The following is a 19,344-nucleotide window of genomic DNA, read 5'->3' as shown; positions in this document are numbered from 1 at the left end:
TACAAGTTCTTACTGTGTGGCCTTGAGGTAAGTGAGTGATGCATTTTTTTCAAGTTTTGATTGAACATATTTGCCAATTGTGCACAACGAAAGACAAGTACTTTTTCTGAGAACATATTACTCCATCTATTTATCATTCACTTTGATATAGAAATGAAGATAAATTGTTACCTAAACTATATGTTTGTATGCTTTGTGTTAATATATACTTATAAGTAGGTACTTTTTGGAAAGAAAATGAGTGTAAACACACCAATACTTACCTTTAGATATTGCACTGTTTTTCTGGTTAGTATCCTAGCAGATTAAATTACTATTCCTGTTATGGAATTATTTCTTCATGATTTATTTTTTAAAATAACATGATCTTGTAGTTCACCGTATTCTAGCCTCTTCCAGTTTGGTCTTATCTTAAGAAAGACTCTTACCCAGGTATAATGTTCCTATTATTATTTTAATTGTTCTGTTTAACTAGTTTGTTATCATTGTTTCTGAAGTGCCTTTAGTTTTAAGAACATTGAAACTTCTTTCTTTGTATGGTTTCTTTCTATAGTCTGTGATCAGTAAGAAACTATTTTCTTGTTTCAGTATCATCAATGGGTTTGCTTTACCACTAAAAGAAGAACATAAAGTGTTTCTATTAAAAGTGCTAATGCCTCTTCACAAAGTGAAATCTCTTGGTGTGTATCATCCTCAGTTAGCATATTGTGTTGTGCAATTCCTGGAGAAAGATGCAAATCTTACAGAGCCAGTGAGTAATGTATTTTTATTAAAAAGATATTCATAAATAAAAGTTTAAATTTAATAGACATCAGTCTCATAATCCATAATTATGTAGATACTGTGATAAAAACTTGGAGAGAAATGTTTGAGGTGGTACTTTATATAAATGTTAATTATACAGACTTATGCATCGTGGCATCTGCCATCGTAACCATCTATTTGTTTACTTATCAAGGAATCCCAGAAAAATGCCTGTTATTATAAAGAGTTAGGAAATAGTGCTTAAGGAAGTTCTGTATCAAAGTATTATTGCTATTCTTCATGAAGCTGACATCTTTTTTGAGTTATAAGTTAGCTTGTGATAAATTTGGTGTACCTGATACAGTCATTATATAGTTTAATTTGTTGTGTAAGACTGCCCTCCAGAAGTGGCATTTATTATTTGACTGTCATTTCATTAGTATGGATTTTGTTTTCCCTAATATGTGGTTTTCTTATTGTGACCTAGGTTACAGAAATAGCTTTGTTTGCATTAAAATTTGGCGTGTTGTGCATGATTATCTTTTCTAAGACATTCTTTATCTGAATTAATCCTGTTACAGTCCTGCTAGTGTGTAAGACATGTTTTATCTAATACTTATTTACTTACACAATCGGCTACATTAAAGACATGCAAGCATGTGTTTTTTAATAGGGGAATATTTTTCCAGATGACAAGTAAACCCACTTGTAGAGAAAAATATATATGTAAAAATGGCTGGTATGGTTTGAGAAAATTTTTTATCTAAAGGAGCGAACAACGTTTCGACCTTCTTCAGTCATCGTCAGGTTCACAAAGAAAGAAAGAGGGGAATATTTTTGTTTTGGTTTATTTTTATACTCCTTAGATAGATATGTAGCACGAAACTGTTAAAGTTGTCTTGTTTTTTAGTTCACTTTGAGACTTTGTTGATTATAGAAAATATCTAATTTGTCTAAGGGGATATTATATTAGCATCATTGCACGTCTGTGTTGAAGGGACTGAACGTCCTTTACACGCCACGTGAAAAATGACCATATTTTGCATCTGAAAAGTAATGCAAGTGTATGTACTGTCATCTGGTGATACTATAGTAAAAGAAAAAAATGCAATGTTTACACAATCACTACTTTTACTCTGTCAGTTGTACTTGGTTTTCATTATGTTTAATTTGACAGATGTTTAACTTCTGGTTTCTGTCTCAAGATTTGTTGACAGACCGAGCAAGTAGGCACAAAATTTTTTTTTTGTGCTGTGCTACAGTACTGTGCAAAAGTGTTAGGAAAAATAAAAATTAGATTTCAGGTTACTTTCAAAGAAAAAACAGAAGTAAATCACAGATGAAACGTCAAACTTTTATTAATATTCGTATTTACTCTAGAAGTTTGGTGGAAATGCTTTAGTTCAGCAAATAGATAATATTTTGTGTGCCTCCCTTTTGTTTTAATAACTGCAGACAGTCTTTCATGTATTGTTGCAACATATTTAACCAGTGTTATTTGGGATTTTATTCCAAATATCTCTAATACACTCATATAAAACTTCTTAAGAAGTAACTTTTGGTTTGTCAAGTTTTTGATTTTTTCACATACCAGATCTGCTCATTTGGGTTGAGATTGGGATTCTGTGGGGGCTATTGCATTATTTAAATTACTCCAGCAGTTTCCTTCTTAGATAAGTAATTTCTGTGTATGTTAGATGAGTGTTTTGGGTCATTATCTCCTTGGTAGTAGAATCCTTTATCAGTACTATGCAAGCTGCTTGGTATACCACGAAAGATCAATATTTGATGGTACTTGCACTTGTCCATTATTCCATCTATTTTACAAATATCTCCTGTTGCCTCTAAACCATCACATTGCATTCTCCATGCTTTGTGGTAGATGCTATGCATTGAGGTAAATATATTTTACCTTTCTTCTGCTGGATATACAGCCTATGCTTTGAACTATATATTTTAAACTTGGAATCATTCATCCATAGCACGATTTTCTAATCATCACCAGTTCAATATTTTTTTATTATTTTTTTAGCAACTTTCAGTCACTGGACAATATTTAGAAGTAGAAATAAAGGTTTTTTAACTGCTACACGACCAGATATTCCATTTTCGTTGAGTTTTATTGATATCATAGATCTGTCATTTGGTGCATGGTTATTTTTTTCTTGCTTCAGATCAATGACAGTCTTCTTTCTGTCCCAAAGGCTGTATAACCAAAGATACTTAACATCAGTATCATTGAGTTTAGGCTTTATGCCTCTTCCTATTTTCTAACTTACCTATCTCAATCTCACAATCTAGGATTTATATGAGTGTTTGAGGAGCATTTCAAGTCTGTAGTAATTTGTCAGCTTTACAAGCATCATGTAAAGCTTTCTGCTCTCCTAACAATTCTCTACAGTTTTTGGACCATGACATGACAACAGAACTTATTATATAGTGTTTAAACACTTTTTTTTTTAATCAAGTTTTTGAAGTGCTATTTAATTGATTTCTTTCTACATAGTTAAGACACTGCATGGGGTACCATGACAGTTATTTCAGACCCTAAATGTTCAATCATGCAGAACCCTTATGACATACCCTTGGTTACAAGTTTATGGGAATTCTAAAGAATGATAAGTATTCTCACCCTGACTCATTTAATTGTCAACAGAGATCAATGAAGAATTACCCTAGTGTTGAAATTTACATCCTATAATGGCATGGAAGAATTAACCCATAAAATTGAAAGAAGAACAAAGTATTCTTGTCCTAACACTTGTGCACAGTACTGAATATGTAATAAAAGTTATTTTATACTTCACATTTCACTGCTTAAAACTTGCTTATGTCTGTAAATTAATACTATCATATACATTTCTTGTTTGAATTTGCCATTAATAAGCAAATCTGTCTGCTACTTTTTTTCTGAGAAATCACACAGTGGTATCTTTGTTGGGATTAAATCTCAATTTACTGTGTTGTGTGTGATCAGCTTATTATTTGTCTAGGTTCATCCATTTATAGTTCTGTAGGTTATTCAAGTTGTTGCCTTTCTGCAGTTTACTAATAATTCTTGGAAATTCAAAATGGTACTTGTTGCTCATTCATTCTCACACAGTTTGCTTAGTAGTTCTGTAAGTGTTCAATTTATCCATGATGCACTGGTATTTCAGCACTATTACCCAGTGGAGACTGTAACAAGTTTGTGAATTATTTTCAGGTAATAACAAGTTTATTGAAGTTCTGGCCAAAAGTGCACAGCCCAAAAGAAGTAAGTTTGTTTTAAAGATCATTAGTCTAAAAAATTGATAAATTCTGTCCAGAGTTATGAAGCTTAAAAAGTTGAGTGTTTTAAAGAATATTACAAATAAAATAAGATTTGTTTGTTTTTTTCATTTTTTGAGTTTCTTTTTGATGTGCATTGTTTGTTGTATTAACTTCAGTGGTTAAAACAGTAAACAAAATACAGTTTTAAAAATTCTACATTATGAGATTATTTACTTAAACATATATGGTAGTGTTTGTCTTATTTAAATTTGTTTAGCTCAAATTTAACAAACACTGAACTTTTCTATACAAAAAAGGAAGATTTATTTTTCTAGGATGACATCACAAAAGTACTGAAAATTACAAAAGAAATTACTAAAACAAATCTTTATAGGTTACAATTTGTATATACATACCATTTATAGCTATAAAGTTGTTGCAAGCTGAAAAAGAAAATTATTCATTACACTATGTAACAAAATGTTTACTTTTTCTTGTTCCTGGGTAGAAAATGTTATTTCCCAATTGCTTATGCCTAAAGTAAATGGAAAAGGCCTATTTTTCTCTACAAACTTTGCTTTTGTGATCTGGGTAATGAAATTTTCAAATGTACCCATTTTCCAGGACATTCCAGATAGATTCAGTGCTGAGTAGGAGAATATTCTAGAATGTTGTAGAACTTACAAGAATTTTCAAGACCCTTTTAGTTTCTAGAACTTTCCATAGTAATATATATATACAGGGGCCCACTACTCACCATTTCAGTTGAGTTCTAGCTGCCTAAGTGAACACATAGACCAATCTGATTTTATCAGAGATGGCATTAAGAAGCTGCAAGCATTCTCCAGATGCATTCCGCTATGTTTGTGGTCAATCTATCAAGACAAGAGCGAAAAAGTACTCTGTGACAGCATCTTCTAAAATGTGTGAAGCCTAAAAGGTATATTTCAGCATGCCTGTCAGGGATCAAGGCAAACCCTGGGCACCTTATTTTTACCTGTGAGCACTGCAAAAAAAAACTTTAGAAGGTAAAATGGACAATTTTTGCTTGCTTGAATAGTAAGATTTTATATTATACAAATTTTAGACCTTTTAAAATTTAAATCTTTTTTTTTTTAATTTTCAATAGTATAGAAAAAAGGTCACAAAATATTTTGCATGAACCTCTTAGACATTAGTTGTGAATGAAATAAATTTATTCTTCATAATAACAGTTTTATTTTGCTCTTTTGCAGGATGGTACAGAGTGGAAAAAATGAGCTCTACTTCTGCCACAATGTATCTGATCTGTGCCAGGCAATTGGAACTGTTTGTAATCCGAATGAGTGGCTCCTCTTCATTGATAGCTCATCCAGAAGCCTCAAAGCTGTGCTGCTTCATAACAGGAATAAGTATCTGTCTCTTTCCCAGGATTATTCAGTGCACCTCAAAGAGGAATACAACAGCATCAAGACCTTGCAAGAATCTTGAAGTATGATGAGTATGGCTGGGAGGTTATCCAAGTCTTCAAAATGGTGGCATTCCCAATGGGTGTCCAAGGAGGCTTTACCACATTTCCCTGTTATCATTGCCTTTGGGAGAGCAGGGACTCCACAGCACACTGCAACAGGAAGCACTGGCCATAAAGAACAGAGTTCTCTGTGGGTAGGCAAAATGTCAAGTGCGAGCCACTAGTGGTCCTCCAGAACGTCTTGTTCCCACCATTGCACATAAAATTGGGTCTTATGAAACAATTTGTCACAGCTCTTGATAAGGAGTCTGCAGCCTTCAAGTACCTTCGAGATTTCTTCTCTAAGCTGTCTGAGGACCACAAATAAAGAAGAGCCTGGAGTGCACAGAATTCCCCAAGAAGCTCAGTAGGAAGGAAAAATAAATTGGGGCAGCTTTGTCGCAGTGGTTTGGGAGCTTCTTGGGCAATCTCAAGGCCAAAGATTATGTGAAACTGGTTGAGACTCTGGTGAAGAACTATGGCAAAATGGGCTGCAGGATGTTCATAAAAGTCGATATCCTTGATGCTCATCTTGATAAATTCAAGGAGAACATGGGAGCACTCAGAGGAACAAAGCAAGCGCTTCCACCAAAATATACTGGACTTTGAATGCCGCTACCAAGGAGCGTATAATGAAAACATGATGGGAGACTATATTTGGAAGCTGATACGTGAAAGTGATTTACATTACAGTCTCAAATCTCGAAAAACTATTCACTTTTCAACATTTTTGTTCATTTTTGTATAACTTTAGTATAAATATATGTAAATCTTGATTCATATGTTGTTTTATTCAGATCTTATGTAAATGAAAATGTGCAAATTTGCCTGTTTTTACACAAAAAATAGGTTAATTTCTAAATTTCGTTATCCAGGTCACAAAAAATTTGAAGGGAATAATTGTCATTTTCTGTACTTTTACAACATAAACAATTAAGAAATAACACATACTATCCTAAACAATATTTGTGTTACATAGTGTTATTAATGCTCAGACATTTTAGTTAGTGCTTTCAAGTAGTTTCAGTTTGTTGACATCCACAAATTTATACACTTTGATATGTTCCTGTTAACCCTTTTGCAATGGGCTTGGTATAATATGAACCTGTTTATATATGCATTTGCACTCATTAGTTATTTACACTATAATTTTTGATGTAGTGTTTATCTTCAAAACGTTTGGTAGACTCTTCCTCTTTGCAAAAATGGCAAGTGTTTTATGCGCACACAATCAGATTTGTTAATGAAGTGTTTTCACTGAAGGTTTATTTGTGAAAATACTGAGTATGTTTTGTTACTAATCCTGGTACAAAGTGATTGCGTCTTATGATTAAAAATTATTCTTCATCCCAAAAATCTCGAATGTTTATATAATCTCTAAAACCTCCTAAATAGATTTCAAATATTTGTTTTCAGTAAGACTTTATATTTTTTCTATTATCTTCTCCACCCTAACTACTAGAGGACTGTACAATTTACTGACCTTGTAACCACTATATAAAAAATTTAAGAAATAAATATAAATTGTTTTTTGTTTTAGAATGACTACATATTATAACACAAAAATACAAACGTATTGTCTGAATAGCTTAAATCTCATAACATACACTTATGTATACATTATTTTTATAATATCCCTCCAGTTGTGCCTGACTAACATTACAGAACTTGCATTGAAACTGCACATCTGTATTCATATTACCATATACAATATTATAAAAATGACCTTTAGCTTTTACAAACTGACCCTGTCTTGGCTGTGTTTTATTGGACTAGTAGTATTTTGTCATATAAAGTCACATTTCAGCTATTATACATTATGTGTATATAGGTAATTACTATTTAGAAATAAGTTATTAAACTTATTTTTATTAAAATAAAGAACAGTAAGTAAAGTAGTAAAACAGACAGTTGCCTCTTCTAGCTACCTCTAAATGCAGCTGCTAAATTTTTTAAAATTTCACACGTGGAGGATACGAAATGAAATTACTACACTGATACCACTATAGAATTCCATTATAATTTATCAAGCTTAATTAATAACAAGCTGTAATTTGGTCTTAAAAAGTAGGAAAGTTCAAGCTCACTAAAGACGCAACCTACCTAAATTTTTTAAAATTTCACACGTGGAGGATACGAAATGAAATTACTACACTGATACCACTATAGAATTCCATTATAATTTATCAAGCTTAATTAATAACAAGCTGTAATTTGGTCTTAAAAAGTAGGAAAGTTCAAGCTCACTAAAGACGCAACCTACCTTCGTAAATCTTTGTTTAAAAGAAGTAGGAGACTTTCTAACATTTAAATGGTTGAGAAAAACCATTGAAATGGATATTTTAAGGTGTAGATTGTTCACATGTCATATATTAAAGTAAGCATACATAAGGGACTATTTCCAAAAATTGAAAGAGATGAGTAGGGCTGTTGTTTGGTTCAGTATGCGAGCAATATCTCAGCTAGTTGAAAAGATAGGAGGTTCTTATTTTATATTCTAATTTGTTATTGTTGGCATTGTTGGGTTTCTGATTACTACAAAACTAGACATTATTTTGACATCATTAACATTTAATTTCAACCAATGCTGCATTCAAAATACCAGCTGACTCACAAAAATCAATATTTAAGTGTGTTTTTCTAATATTGACTTTTAAATTAAGAAATTAACTAATATTTAATATTAAAATTTGAATTACAATCTACAGTTTAATATCAAGCTTATTGGCATATATTCATAAAATAGTTCAGTAAAATTTTGAATTCAAGTCAACAAAGTTGATGACATTGCCTTTGATGAGTGACCCATAGTGATAGGTTTAAAACAGACATTTTGATGTTAAAACACATGACCAACAGTGGTAGCATTATCAGAATGTTTGTTATTTGAATGGTCTGAGGTTGTAGTAAGTGTGTAGTAAATTTGCATGGTAATTATAAGATGAAATATTTGAAATAAAGCATATATAGTACTGGATAGTAATGTGTGTTATTATCTTTGATTGTATATGAATTAAAAGACAACCTTAAGCAAGTCAATGTTAAGTATCAAATACTGTGGATACTTAAGTATGCCTATTCTAATTGTAGATAAATAATTGAATATAACAATAAACAAGCTAATATTGTAAGTATCATATTCTGTTCTTATCCTAATTTATTGTTCTTTGTAAATTAAGTGATGGAAAAGATCACAATTTCTTATGCCAAACAAACTATTAAATTTCTTGCATAGACATTAATAAGGAGTTGTGTGGTTTTTCTTTTAAAGTTTATGACAAGTTAATTAACGTTAACTTCTACTCAGAGCAAACTACCTAATTAGATCCAAAATAAAAATCAACTGAATAATGAATAAAGCTGACTGATACTTTTCTCTCTTCCTAATTTGAATTTTATAGTTTATTGTTTCCTTAATTGGATTTGTTTGTTTTTTAGCAATATATTCTACCATAAACTCTTTATCTCACAAGGTTTACCTAGCTTGAGTTATTTAGGTTACTTCTAAATCCATATATTAAACTCAGTGTAAAACAGTCTCTGTAATAATAAATTAAATAATAATAGAACTATAATATCAAACTTTAACTGATGAAAATAACATTAAATAAAAAGTACATTTTCTGTACACAAATGCTAGTTGTTAGCTTCAAGTAACATTAAGTTCCCTTTGCAGTTTATGCTAAAGACAAATTTTAAACATCATTCATTAAACATTGGATAAGCTAAACAAGAAAATATGTGTTAGTTTATTTCACATTCTCACTACAAGTTCTGTTAAAAAAGTATTTTTTGACTCAAAGGTTTGAAGTAGAATGATAATTATAAACATTGTCTGTAACTAGTTACTGTAATAGTTCCTAAAGCTTATTTTCATTATAGGTCATGTTTCTCAGTGAATTAGAAGAAATCCTGGATGTAATAGAACCAGCAGAATTCACCAAAGTTATGGTTCCACTATTTAGACAAATTGCTAAATGTGTTTCATCTCCACATTTTCAGGTTTGTATTAGAAGTTTAAGTCATATTATAGTTTAGTAGTTGAATGGTGTATGTGGAAAATGAATTCTCTAAATCATATAATATCTGTGTAAGTGTGGAAACAAAATTCCTTGGATAAGAGAACACTTATGAGTGTTGAAACATTACTATTTGGATTAGAGAACACCCTTGTTAGTGTGGAAACAATTCTTTTGATCAGAGAACATTTTTATGAATGTGGAGACATAATTCTGGATCAGAGAACATCTGTTAATGGTAGTAATGCATTAAATAATGTACCAAAGAATGTAAAATAATAACATGCAAAAATATTACAAATTCATTCAAAGTAGTCAACATATTTCCCATGGGAATGAAACTTGTACTAAAAGAGAAATTTACAATTCTCTGTTCAAAAAACAACATATGTGAAAGAGGATGAGACAGGTAGGTGTGATAAGAGTTTTCTGATTCTCTGCTTAATGGCTGTCGAACCAAACAAGAGTGAAGGCAATAAACATTGTGGTTTGTCTGAGTAGTGACAGTGTTTTAGTGAGTAACTTATGTTAAATTTTATACTGAATAAATTAGAGTAGAGGGATGCCTGGAAAATAAAAATGTCCCATTTATGACACTAGGGGAAATTTGGTTTTTGTTTTAACATTGCCTTATAAAATATAGAAATTAAAACTTGCATATTATTAAGATATGGATTATTAGCTACGATTTTATGCTATACTAATTAGTATAATATAAAAAGTAATTTAATTAAATCTTGAATGTAAGTCACTAAATATCTAGTGATATGCAGTAGAGGATGCTCTTGCAGAGGTGGGTAATATATGCAATTTTTACTAAAGTATTTATTATGTAATAATACATCAAAGTACATATTGTGTAATCTCTCTCAACACAGGATCAGTTGAATTGACTAACCTCATACAACTTTGTATTTGATTTGATTTCCATACTATGACTTTTTAATACATTATTTGTGCCTTCACAAAACTTTGTAGGCTTTTAGTAAACATTACATGTTGTTAATACACAAAAAGTCAGTTTTTTAATAAGGTATTTTTTACTAAAGACTTGTCCATGAATCTATCAAATCTTTTAGTTGACTGTTGTAAGTACAAAGTGGCTTTTAAATTAAGGGTTTTAAAAATTTATCTTTGTCTAAAAGATCTCAAATTTCATTTATGTAACTTTCTAAATAAATATAAAGCTTTTTTAAAATATTTTATATTTTATCTGTTATTAAATCCATGCTAAAGAATACTTTGAAAAACTAAGATTTCGAGTATGTAGTAGTATTATGAGATTTTGTGCATATGTGTTGTATGTGCTAAACCTCGTTTTTCCTTCTGAGAGGCGTCTGAGGAATTATGAATTTTTTTTTAGGCTTCAAATATATATTTTAGAGAACAAATAGAGTATCAACTTACTATATTAGTGCATACAAAATCCCTGTAATGATCTCATACCTGTTCAGAGCAATGGTAACAACAGCTTCAGTGAAATTATTACTTTTTCCTTCAAGCTGTTTACAACTATCAGATATATATACTCAGGAAACTACTCTTTTGCTTGGTAGTAAATATTTAGTGAAAGGAAGTAGGTGGGACTGTACAAGAGGCTTCAAAAGAATAGATTAGTGGGAGGAACAGCTTTACCAGATTGGATAAATATATTGATATCTCAGTAAATCAAAGATGTGTGAGGTACTATTGGTCTACATTGTGTGCATTTCTAATTCATTAACTAATGACATGTTGTATAGTAGGCATAACAAATTATAAACTGAGTAATAAGACAATTGAAGGTGCTATATAACAAAGAAAAATTGATATTTAGCATTTATTTGTTTATTCTATTTAGAATGCAGAATTAAAAAAAATATATTAAAATTTGCATTATAAACTATTTGATGTCAGTTACATTAACATAGGTAATAGTGAAGTTATTTTATATAAATTTGAATATAATAATGTGCTCTTTAACATGGCTGCAGCAAAAGGGATATGACATCAAAGTCACTCAACCTTAGTTTTATGATAAATTAATGTTGATGTATGAGTGTTACCAATATAATGTATTTAGCTTTGGCTTTTTTTCTCCCCCATAGGTTGCAGAACGAGCTCTGTATTACTGGAACAATGAATACATCATGAGTTTAATTAGTGATAATGCTAGTGACATTCTTCCAATTATGTTTCCAGCACTCTATAGGAACTCCAAGTCACATTGGAACAAGTAGGTTTTTCCTATATATTGTGTTATTATGTAAGCCTCACTGGAACAAGTAAGATTTTTTGTATATTGTGTTTTATGTAAGTCTTACTGGAACAAGTAAGATTTTTTTGTATGTTGTGTTTTATGAGCTTTACTGGAACAAGTAAGATTTTTTTGTATGTTGTGTTCTTATGTAAGTTTCACTGGAACAAATAAGAATTTTTTGTAGTATTTATGGACTAACTATCTCTAGTGTAAGTTTTAATTGTGCAGAATTACCCTGTGGGGATAACAATATATGTTAATAAGGTTTCAGTGTCATTTATTAGCTCTTCATCAAGTGCACAAATATAATGTGGTTGAGGAATCAAAACAAGTATAATTTGTTAAAATATGGGGTTGCATGTGAAAAGGTTGAGGAACTGGGTTACAAACATGTTCTGGTAATGTGTGTGGTGTTCTAAGGATTACTCATGTTGGTTTATTTACATATTTTGTGTGTGTGTGTGTGTGTGTGTGTAGCTTTGTGTTTAATTACAAACAAACAAGCTATCAATGTGTGAGATTTAATAAGGATTACTCATGTTGGGTTAAAGACGTATTCTATCGATGTGTATAGTGTAGTGAAGAAATAGAAATATTATTCTTGTAGACAAAATTGAAACATTAAATTTAATAGGCCAAATAAAAACATTGTCTTGAATAGGTGAAACAGAAACACAATCTTTTCTAGACTAAGTGTTAATATTACATTTAACAAACCAAACTGTTTGTACTTAATGAAATAGGAACATCATCTTTACTTGATGAAACAGTAATATTAACTCTTCATTCACCGGGTCAGTCATTTTGACCCTGCTTGTAACCACCATAAAATTATGCATATATAACTTTTAATGTAATGAGTGTATCTTCAGAAGATTTGGCAAGCTTATAGTAAATTTTACAAGGTGGTTGTACGACTGAGTTTATGAGGCCTTTACTGAGTCAGTCCAAGTGCAATACTTTTTGTAATTTCACAGTTTTCAAAATTTATTTGCATAATCTCCAGGACTTCTGTGTTTTGTTTGTAACTCAATAGTTTGTTTACACAAAGTTGTCCAGGTGTGATAAATAGCTTTTGGCCTACTCCGAGAAGGTCTGCATGAAGCTCTAAAGTAAGAAAGTTAAATGATCCCAAATTTGAAAGGTCTGTTAACTTTAGCTGCAAGAATAATTATTGTGTAATTTTTACAATATGTAGTCATTCTGAAAAGAAAAAAAATTGTAATTTAGATTTATTTAATACTTTTCAACTTTTCATTTTATATCTTGCTGCTGATTTGAAGGCTTGAAACATTTGAATGATAAAGGTTGGCTTTAAGTGTTTTATTTTTTGTTTTAAAGTTTAGATTAGTTTAGTAGATGGAATGATCTAGATAAATCAACAGCTACTTTGTTGTCATTAATTGTTACATTGTAAACAAAATATATGAAAATGGTTTATTTGGTAGACCAGATAGGGAAACACTGTTTAAGAGATCAAATAGTATCACTTTTACACAGAAGTGCTTTACCTAACATACCAAATAAGAACACCTTAAGTAATAAATAAATATATTTTCTTTAGTAGAACAAGTAACTAATTAATAGACCAAACAGAAAATCTTTTATTTTGGATCAAATAGTTTGTATAATGGAGCTTTGAATTTCTTAAAATAAGGTCAGGAAAGGTCATCTTTGTCAAATTATGCATAACATTCAGAAGTAGCATAACAGATGACATAACTGATTCAGGTATATATACTTCAAGTTAATATTTTGTCATTGAAAACTGTGTATATGAAATGACTATGAGTCTCAACTGTTAGAATTTATTAGAAAAAAATAATTGGTCATCACAAATTCTCATGTTTTTGGTTAAGTGAAAGTGTAACTGTACTTAACGTTCTTCATTCTCTGATGTCAGAACCATCCATGGATTAATCTACAATGCTTTGAAGTTGTTCATGGAGATAAACCAGAAGTTGTTTGATGAGTGTGTGCAGAATTATAAACAGGAGCGACAAAAGTAAGTTGACATTAACTGAGACATTATCCATGATCTGATGTACAACACTGAAGTCATTCATGGAAATGAATGAGAGACTGTTTGTTAATGGTACAAAATGTTATAAACTATACTTCATAAAGTTTATTTTAACTCTTACCTTGTGACATCAGTTCATCATATACTATGCAGTTGAGTGTATTTAAAAGTAATTACAAAACAAGTCCCCATTGATTAGTTCATCACAGTTTTACTTTTGCTGCAGAATTCAGAATTCTGGCTTAACTCAGTTGACATTTACCAATAATTTTGGAAAAGACTGTGAGGAAATTGGTAAGGAAATGTGCCACTTTTTATACTTAGCACAAAATTTATCTTGCATTCAAACAATTTTGAATATTCAGTGCAAATAACTGCAATTAATAAGTAATTTTTTTGGGGGATATACTTAATAAAAGTACCTCATATTCAATGTACAAAATACCCGTAATCTTTTATAAAACCATGCCAGTCGTGTTAACCATTTTGCAGTAGGTGCCCCTTTGAATGCTTGAATGTGTAAATCACTGTTACAATCATAATTTAATTAAAGACCTGGTGTAAGTGAGAGAAATTAATATTATAATGTATTTTATGATTCATAGTTATTATATCTACATTTTAAGTCTTTTATTTCAAAATAAACCAATAAAAAGCTACTCAAAACTTCAGATGTATTGTCACATGTTCAGCAAGCTATGAAAATTCTTTACCTCTTTATATCTACAATAATACAAGGGTAGTTGAGAAGCAGTATGTCTATACATTAAGATTTATATGTAACCTTTTAACTCACAAATTTCAAAGTTCTCTGAATTTGTACAATTAAAACAACTAAACATATTTTTCAACCCCTGACAGGTGCCAGATAGATTTGAACATTATACCCTACATGTAGATGCTCCATCACAAGTGTGTAATTATTAGAAAGAGCTAATTTTGTACTGTAACCTAGTGGTCATCAGACAGTATATGGAACTGGTTGTAGTATTGTTTCTTGCCTGAATAAGTTATAGTTAGAGTTTAAATTTTATTTAGGTTTCACTGTTATATATTAGTTATGTCTAATAGGATTAAACATTTTTTAAACACATCATATTTAGCATTTTTTCTCAAGGATTACAATATTATGTGATGAACAAAAATTTTCCTGAAGGTTTGTGCATGCCTTGAAGGCATTGTTGACTTGTGTCAAAATGAATAATAAATGGTAATGTACATGAAATTAAAACATTAAAAATTAACTACATGTAAAAAGGAAAATCTCTAAAGATATTCTACTAAAATTAAAAGGTATGTTTTGGGTTGTTTTTTTTTATATCTTCTAATTTTGATTATTTCATTGCATTGTACATTGATGGTAATAGATAGTGATGTGGTAGAGAAAATGAAAAATAAAATGTAAACATTTACTTTAAAAACTTTTGATGTCCTTTCAGGCAGTCTCAGAAAATATGCAAATTATCATAAGTAACAATAATAATTATATAAAGTAATTTATCAGTGATTTTTGTTTTCATTCTTTATAGAACAAATGTACATTATTAAGCACTGCCTATAGTACACAGTATCATGATGTATAGCAGCACTTTACAGTGATCATTAACAGGCAGTATTTTGAAGTGACAGATAGAATATCACTAATGACAGTTAAGAAAAACCCATATAAAAACTAAAATATGAATGACAGTGTATGAAATCAGTTATTTGGAGCTAACAGGTTTGGAAAAAAATATTGAAGTATAGATTGCTTCATTGACTAACTAATAATCTCATATGTAAGGGTTTTTGATAATACACTGCCATCTTGTTATCCATGAATATTTGTCAAAACATTTGCAGTTGTTCTAATAAATAAATAAATACATCAGGTTTACCTAATAATTTGTAATTAATTATGTTGCAATAATTATATGAGTGATATACTAGGAAACTACTATTTGTAAATTTAAAAAAATACTAAGGTACAAAGAATAAAGAATAAAGGTAAAGATCAGCATGTGTACATTGGCAGGATAAGGGTAATAGATTTGATATTGTTTTAAATGTTTGATTTGTCAGACTGCATTATGTTCTTGATATGGAGATTGTGTATTGATAGTGTGGTCAAGTAAAGATGGCATTCTGGTATGACCATACCACAATTTAAAATATAATGTGTGTACTTTTAATAGAAGTTTTACCAAGTAGTGAAAACAAAATAAATGACTTGACACTCTAGCAGTATAATACTGTATTACAATATTACCATCAGTGAGAGTATATTTGTGTGCAGTAACATTCGTGTCTGTATCAATTGCCATAGTTTTTACTATTGTATTTTATAGTGGCATAGAATTGTAAAGCAACTTATTATAAATGTAGTGGGTGTTTTATCTGCAGGTTTTGTATATTAACTACCCTGCATGTATAACTATAATTTACCATTTAGTTTTTTGTAAAATCTGAAGATCTGCAGAGCTAATAAAATCTGTGTAAACTTGAAAAAATGTTTCTGTAACATAATAGTTGATAACTATAAGGGTGTGTCAAATTAAAAGCTTCAATGTTTTTGATGTATGCACTTTTATGCACAGTTTCAAAGCAGTGACAAAAATTATACAGTATGCTCAGGATCAGTGGGTACATTTGTTAACATGTGCCTTTATTTTATAGGTATTGGAAACATGAGTTTACTGCAGTTATAATTAGCAGCTGAAAAATTTGCACAATTTTATGAGTATACAAATAATAGAAAATATTGCTTTTACAAATATTCTACTACCTGAAGAGTACTTTTCAAAGAACATAACAGTGAACATGTTCCTTTTATGTATTAAAAGTCAATGCAGTTATCACAGATATACAAATATGTAATATATATGCAAAAACGGCTCGTTTGGGTTGAGAAAATATTTTACGTAGAAGAGCGAACAACGTTTCGACCTTCTTCGGTCATCGTGAACCTGACGATGATATTTCTCTACAAGTGGGTTTCTCAACATCACTGAAATATGTAATGTTAACTTTTCTGTGGTTAAAATTAAAAGCTGATCTGTTTTATCATAAACAAGTGGTTAAACAGTCTTTGTCATGTGCTTTGATAAAGTCTCAATTATTCAAGAACAGTGTGCCCAATCCTAATGAGACTTTAAAAATATATTTAATCAAAGTTTGACTTTTAACATACAATATGTATCTGTAATATTAGTTTTACATATTATAATTCAGTGATAAATTACAAGCATAGATTAAATGGCCAGTGAATAATGTTTTGGTCTGAGAGAAGTTGAGAAATTTCATTCTATCCAAGGTATGAGAACCATGTTCAAAGTAATTGCACTTGCATTTTCACAGTTTAAAGTGATTTTTAATAAACTTTCACAGTTCAAAGTAATTGGTTTTTCCACAGTTTGAAATTATTGCCATCACTTTCTATAATAATTGTTCTATAAGTAATGATTTCTCTTTATTTCAACAATGTTGAATATTTTATGATCTTAGTCCATTTTAATAACATTTGTCTTTCTCTTATTATTTTTTTATTTTTTGCTATAAAAGAAGTAAAACTTGTTTTATAATGTTAGAGGAGCAATATTATCTTTTCACCACAAGTTTAAACAATTTAAGATAACCTTGTTTGTATATTTAAAACAGAAAACTTGTTTATTGGAGAACTGTTTTCTGGTTTTGTTTGCTTATTCTGCTGGAATGTGTAAAGCTTGCTTTTTTGGTTTTTAGTAGATTTTGAACTTCTTTATTTCAGTGAGAAACACAGAAACAAGGACAGAGAAGAAGCTTGGGCAAAAATAGAAACATTAGCGTTAAGTAATCCAAAGGTAGGTAACTTAATCTTTTGATTAACTGTGTGAGTTTTTTCTGAGCAATAATTTTTTTTAAATAGCAGTCATTTATTTTATTTTATAATATTTTGCAGGCTCGCTTGTTTTAGCAGTTATCAGTCCTCTGGTTTGCAAGAACCAGAAACAAACACAGATAATCCTGCCAAATTATTTAGAATTAATTCTAATAGCATGTATAGTTTTTCAATGTCCAGTTCATGTGATGAAACTGCCTGAACCAAGCTAAATGAAATTTGGGAGAGAAACGTATTAAACTACCCCCAAAGATTGAATTTAAGTGGCTAAATGTTGGATTAAACAGTTTTATCAGATCATCCTTTAAGTAATGTCCAATTTTAGGTTCAGAAAAAGAGAAAGGATTTAAAATGCTTTTAATGTTTTTTTTAATCAATAATGTATGTTTCATTATTATTAATTACTTCCTGCCAACAATTCAGAAGCTTCTGAATGCCACTTCTATAAAATTCTTGGGGTTTGGAGGAAAAGAATGTAGAGATGGTAGTTTTGATATTTTCATGTGTTTCAAGCTCTTTTCCATCAAAATAGTTCTGCAAATTTTAGAATAGATGATAATCAGATGGGGCAAGGTCTGGAAAATAAGAAGGATGTGGAAGTTTTTCCCAGTCTAGCTATTCAATCTTTGCATATGTGATCCTTGCTGTATGGGGCTGTGCATTATCCTGGTGTAACACAACATCTTTGTGACTGATCAAAGCAGGTCTCTTTTCTTTGAGTGCAACATTCAGTGGCTCTAACTGTTAAAAATAGATGCTTGCTAAATTGTTACATTGAGTGACAGCAACTCATAATGAATCACACCAACATTATTCCACCAAGCACTTAGTAAAACTTTCCTAGGGTGAAGGTCCATTTTGGGCTGTGCTTTAGCCAGTTTACCTGCACTGAGTCATTGTCTTCAGTGCTTAACGTTTTTATAACGTAACTCTTTTTCTAAGGTTGGCTTTGGTCAAATCATGGGGAACCCGTTTTCCAAGTTGTGACACCTTTCCAAGCTGTTGCAGATGATGGTGAACTGTTTGAATAGGTTGAATTAAGCTTCTGTGCTAGCACTTCAACTGCTACAGTACTATCTTTATCAAGTGCAGCCAGCAGCAAGTCATCATTAAACTCAGAAGGATGACCTGAATGTGGTAGATCACTTAAGCTGTAGTTACTTGATTTGAACTTCTGAAACCACCTTCGACATTTACTTTCATTGAGAGAGACTTCACCACAAACACCTTGAATGTTTTGTTCAGTTTCTGCTGCACTATTGCCTTATTAAAACTCGTAAAGCATTATATAACTAATATGCTCCTCAGACACATCCATCTTCGTAAAGGTTTATTTGATTAATGATCTGAAAATGTGGAGATGGGTTAATTTCTTTTATTTGTCTGAACATTTTTATACACATTCTACTACATATTTTAGTCATTAAAGCCTTCAACAAAGACACATATGATTATGTACTTTCTGCATTAAATGTTCGGACATTACTTATGAGATGACCTGATAGTTTGACATCCATTTAAACTTGAATTTCAAGAAGCTGTAATGGAATTGATGTTCAGTGCCTTAAATTTGCATAGATCTCTTTGCAGATTTCCTGTACATGTTAGATAGATATAGCAAATGGCACATGCATACACGTTATCCCTATGAAGCAGGCAAAATAAATAATTTAGATTCTCTTGACAGTAAGTACTTATTTGGAACGAACATAGTTTTCTTTT

General features: G+C 30.6%; 1 protein-coding gene across 6 annotated transcripts in view; it reads left to right on the top strand.

Moving 5' to 3' along the window:
- Nucleotides 1–19,344, top strand: part of LOC143248964 (serine/threonine-protein phosphatase 2A 56 kDa regulatory subunit gamma isoform-like) — a 74,184-nt gene that overhangs the window by 45,880 nt on the left and 8,960 nt on the right. For all 6 annotated transcript variants that reach the window (XM_076498018.1, XM_076498019.1, XM_076498017.1 and 3 more), the window contains 6 exons: nucleotides 589–751; nucleotides 3,950–4,000; nucleotides 9,368–9,487; nucleotides 11,592–11,719; nucleotides 13,647–13,748; nucleotides 17,512–17,584. In XM_076498018.1, the coding sequence (XP_076354133.1) occupies nucleotides 589–751; nucleotides 3,950–4,000; nucleotides 9,368–9,487; nucleotides 11,592–11,719; nucleotides 13,647–13,748; nucleotides 17,512–17,584 (637 nt within the window). The remainder of the gene's footprint in view (nucleotides 1–588; nucleotides 752–3,949; nucleotides 4,001–9,367; nucleotides 9,488–11,591; nucleotides 11,720–13,646; nucleotides 13,749–17,511; nucleotides 17,585–19,344) is intronic.

The sequence above is a fragment of the Tachypleus tridentatus genome, chromosome 4 (genome assembly GCF_004210375.1).
Source record: "Tachypleus tridentatus isolate NWPU-2018 chromosome 4, ASM421037v1, whole genome shotgun sequence".
NCBI lineage: Eukaryota > Metazoa > Arthropoda > Merostomata > Xiphosura > Limulidae > Tachypleus > Tachypleus tridentatus.
This window is presented reverse-complemented; position numbering and strand designations above follow the sequence as displayed.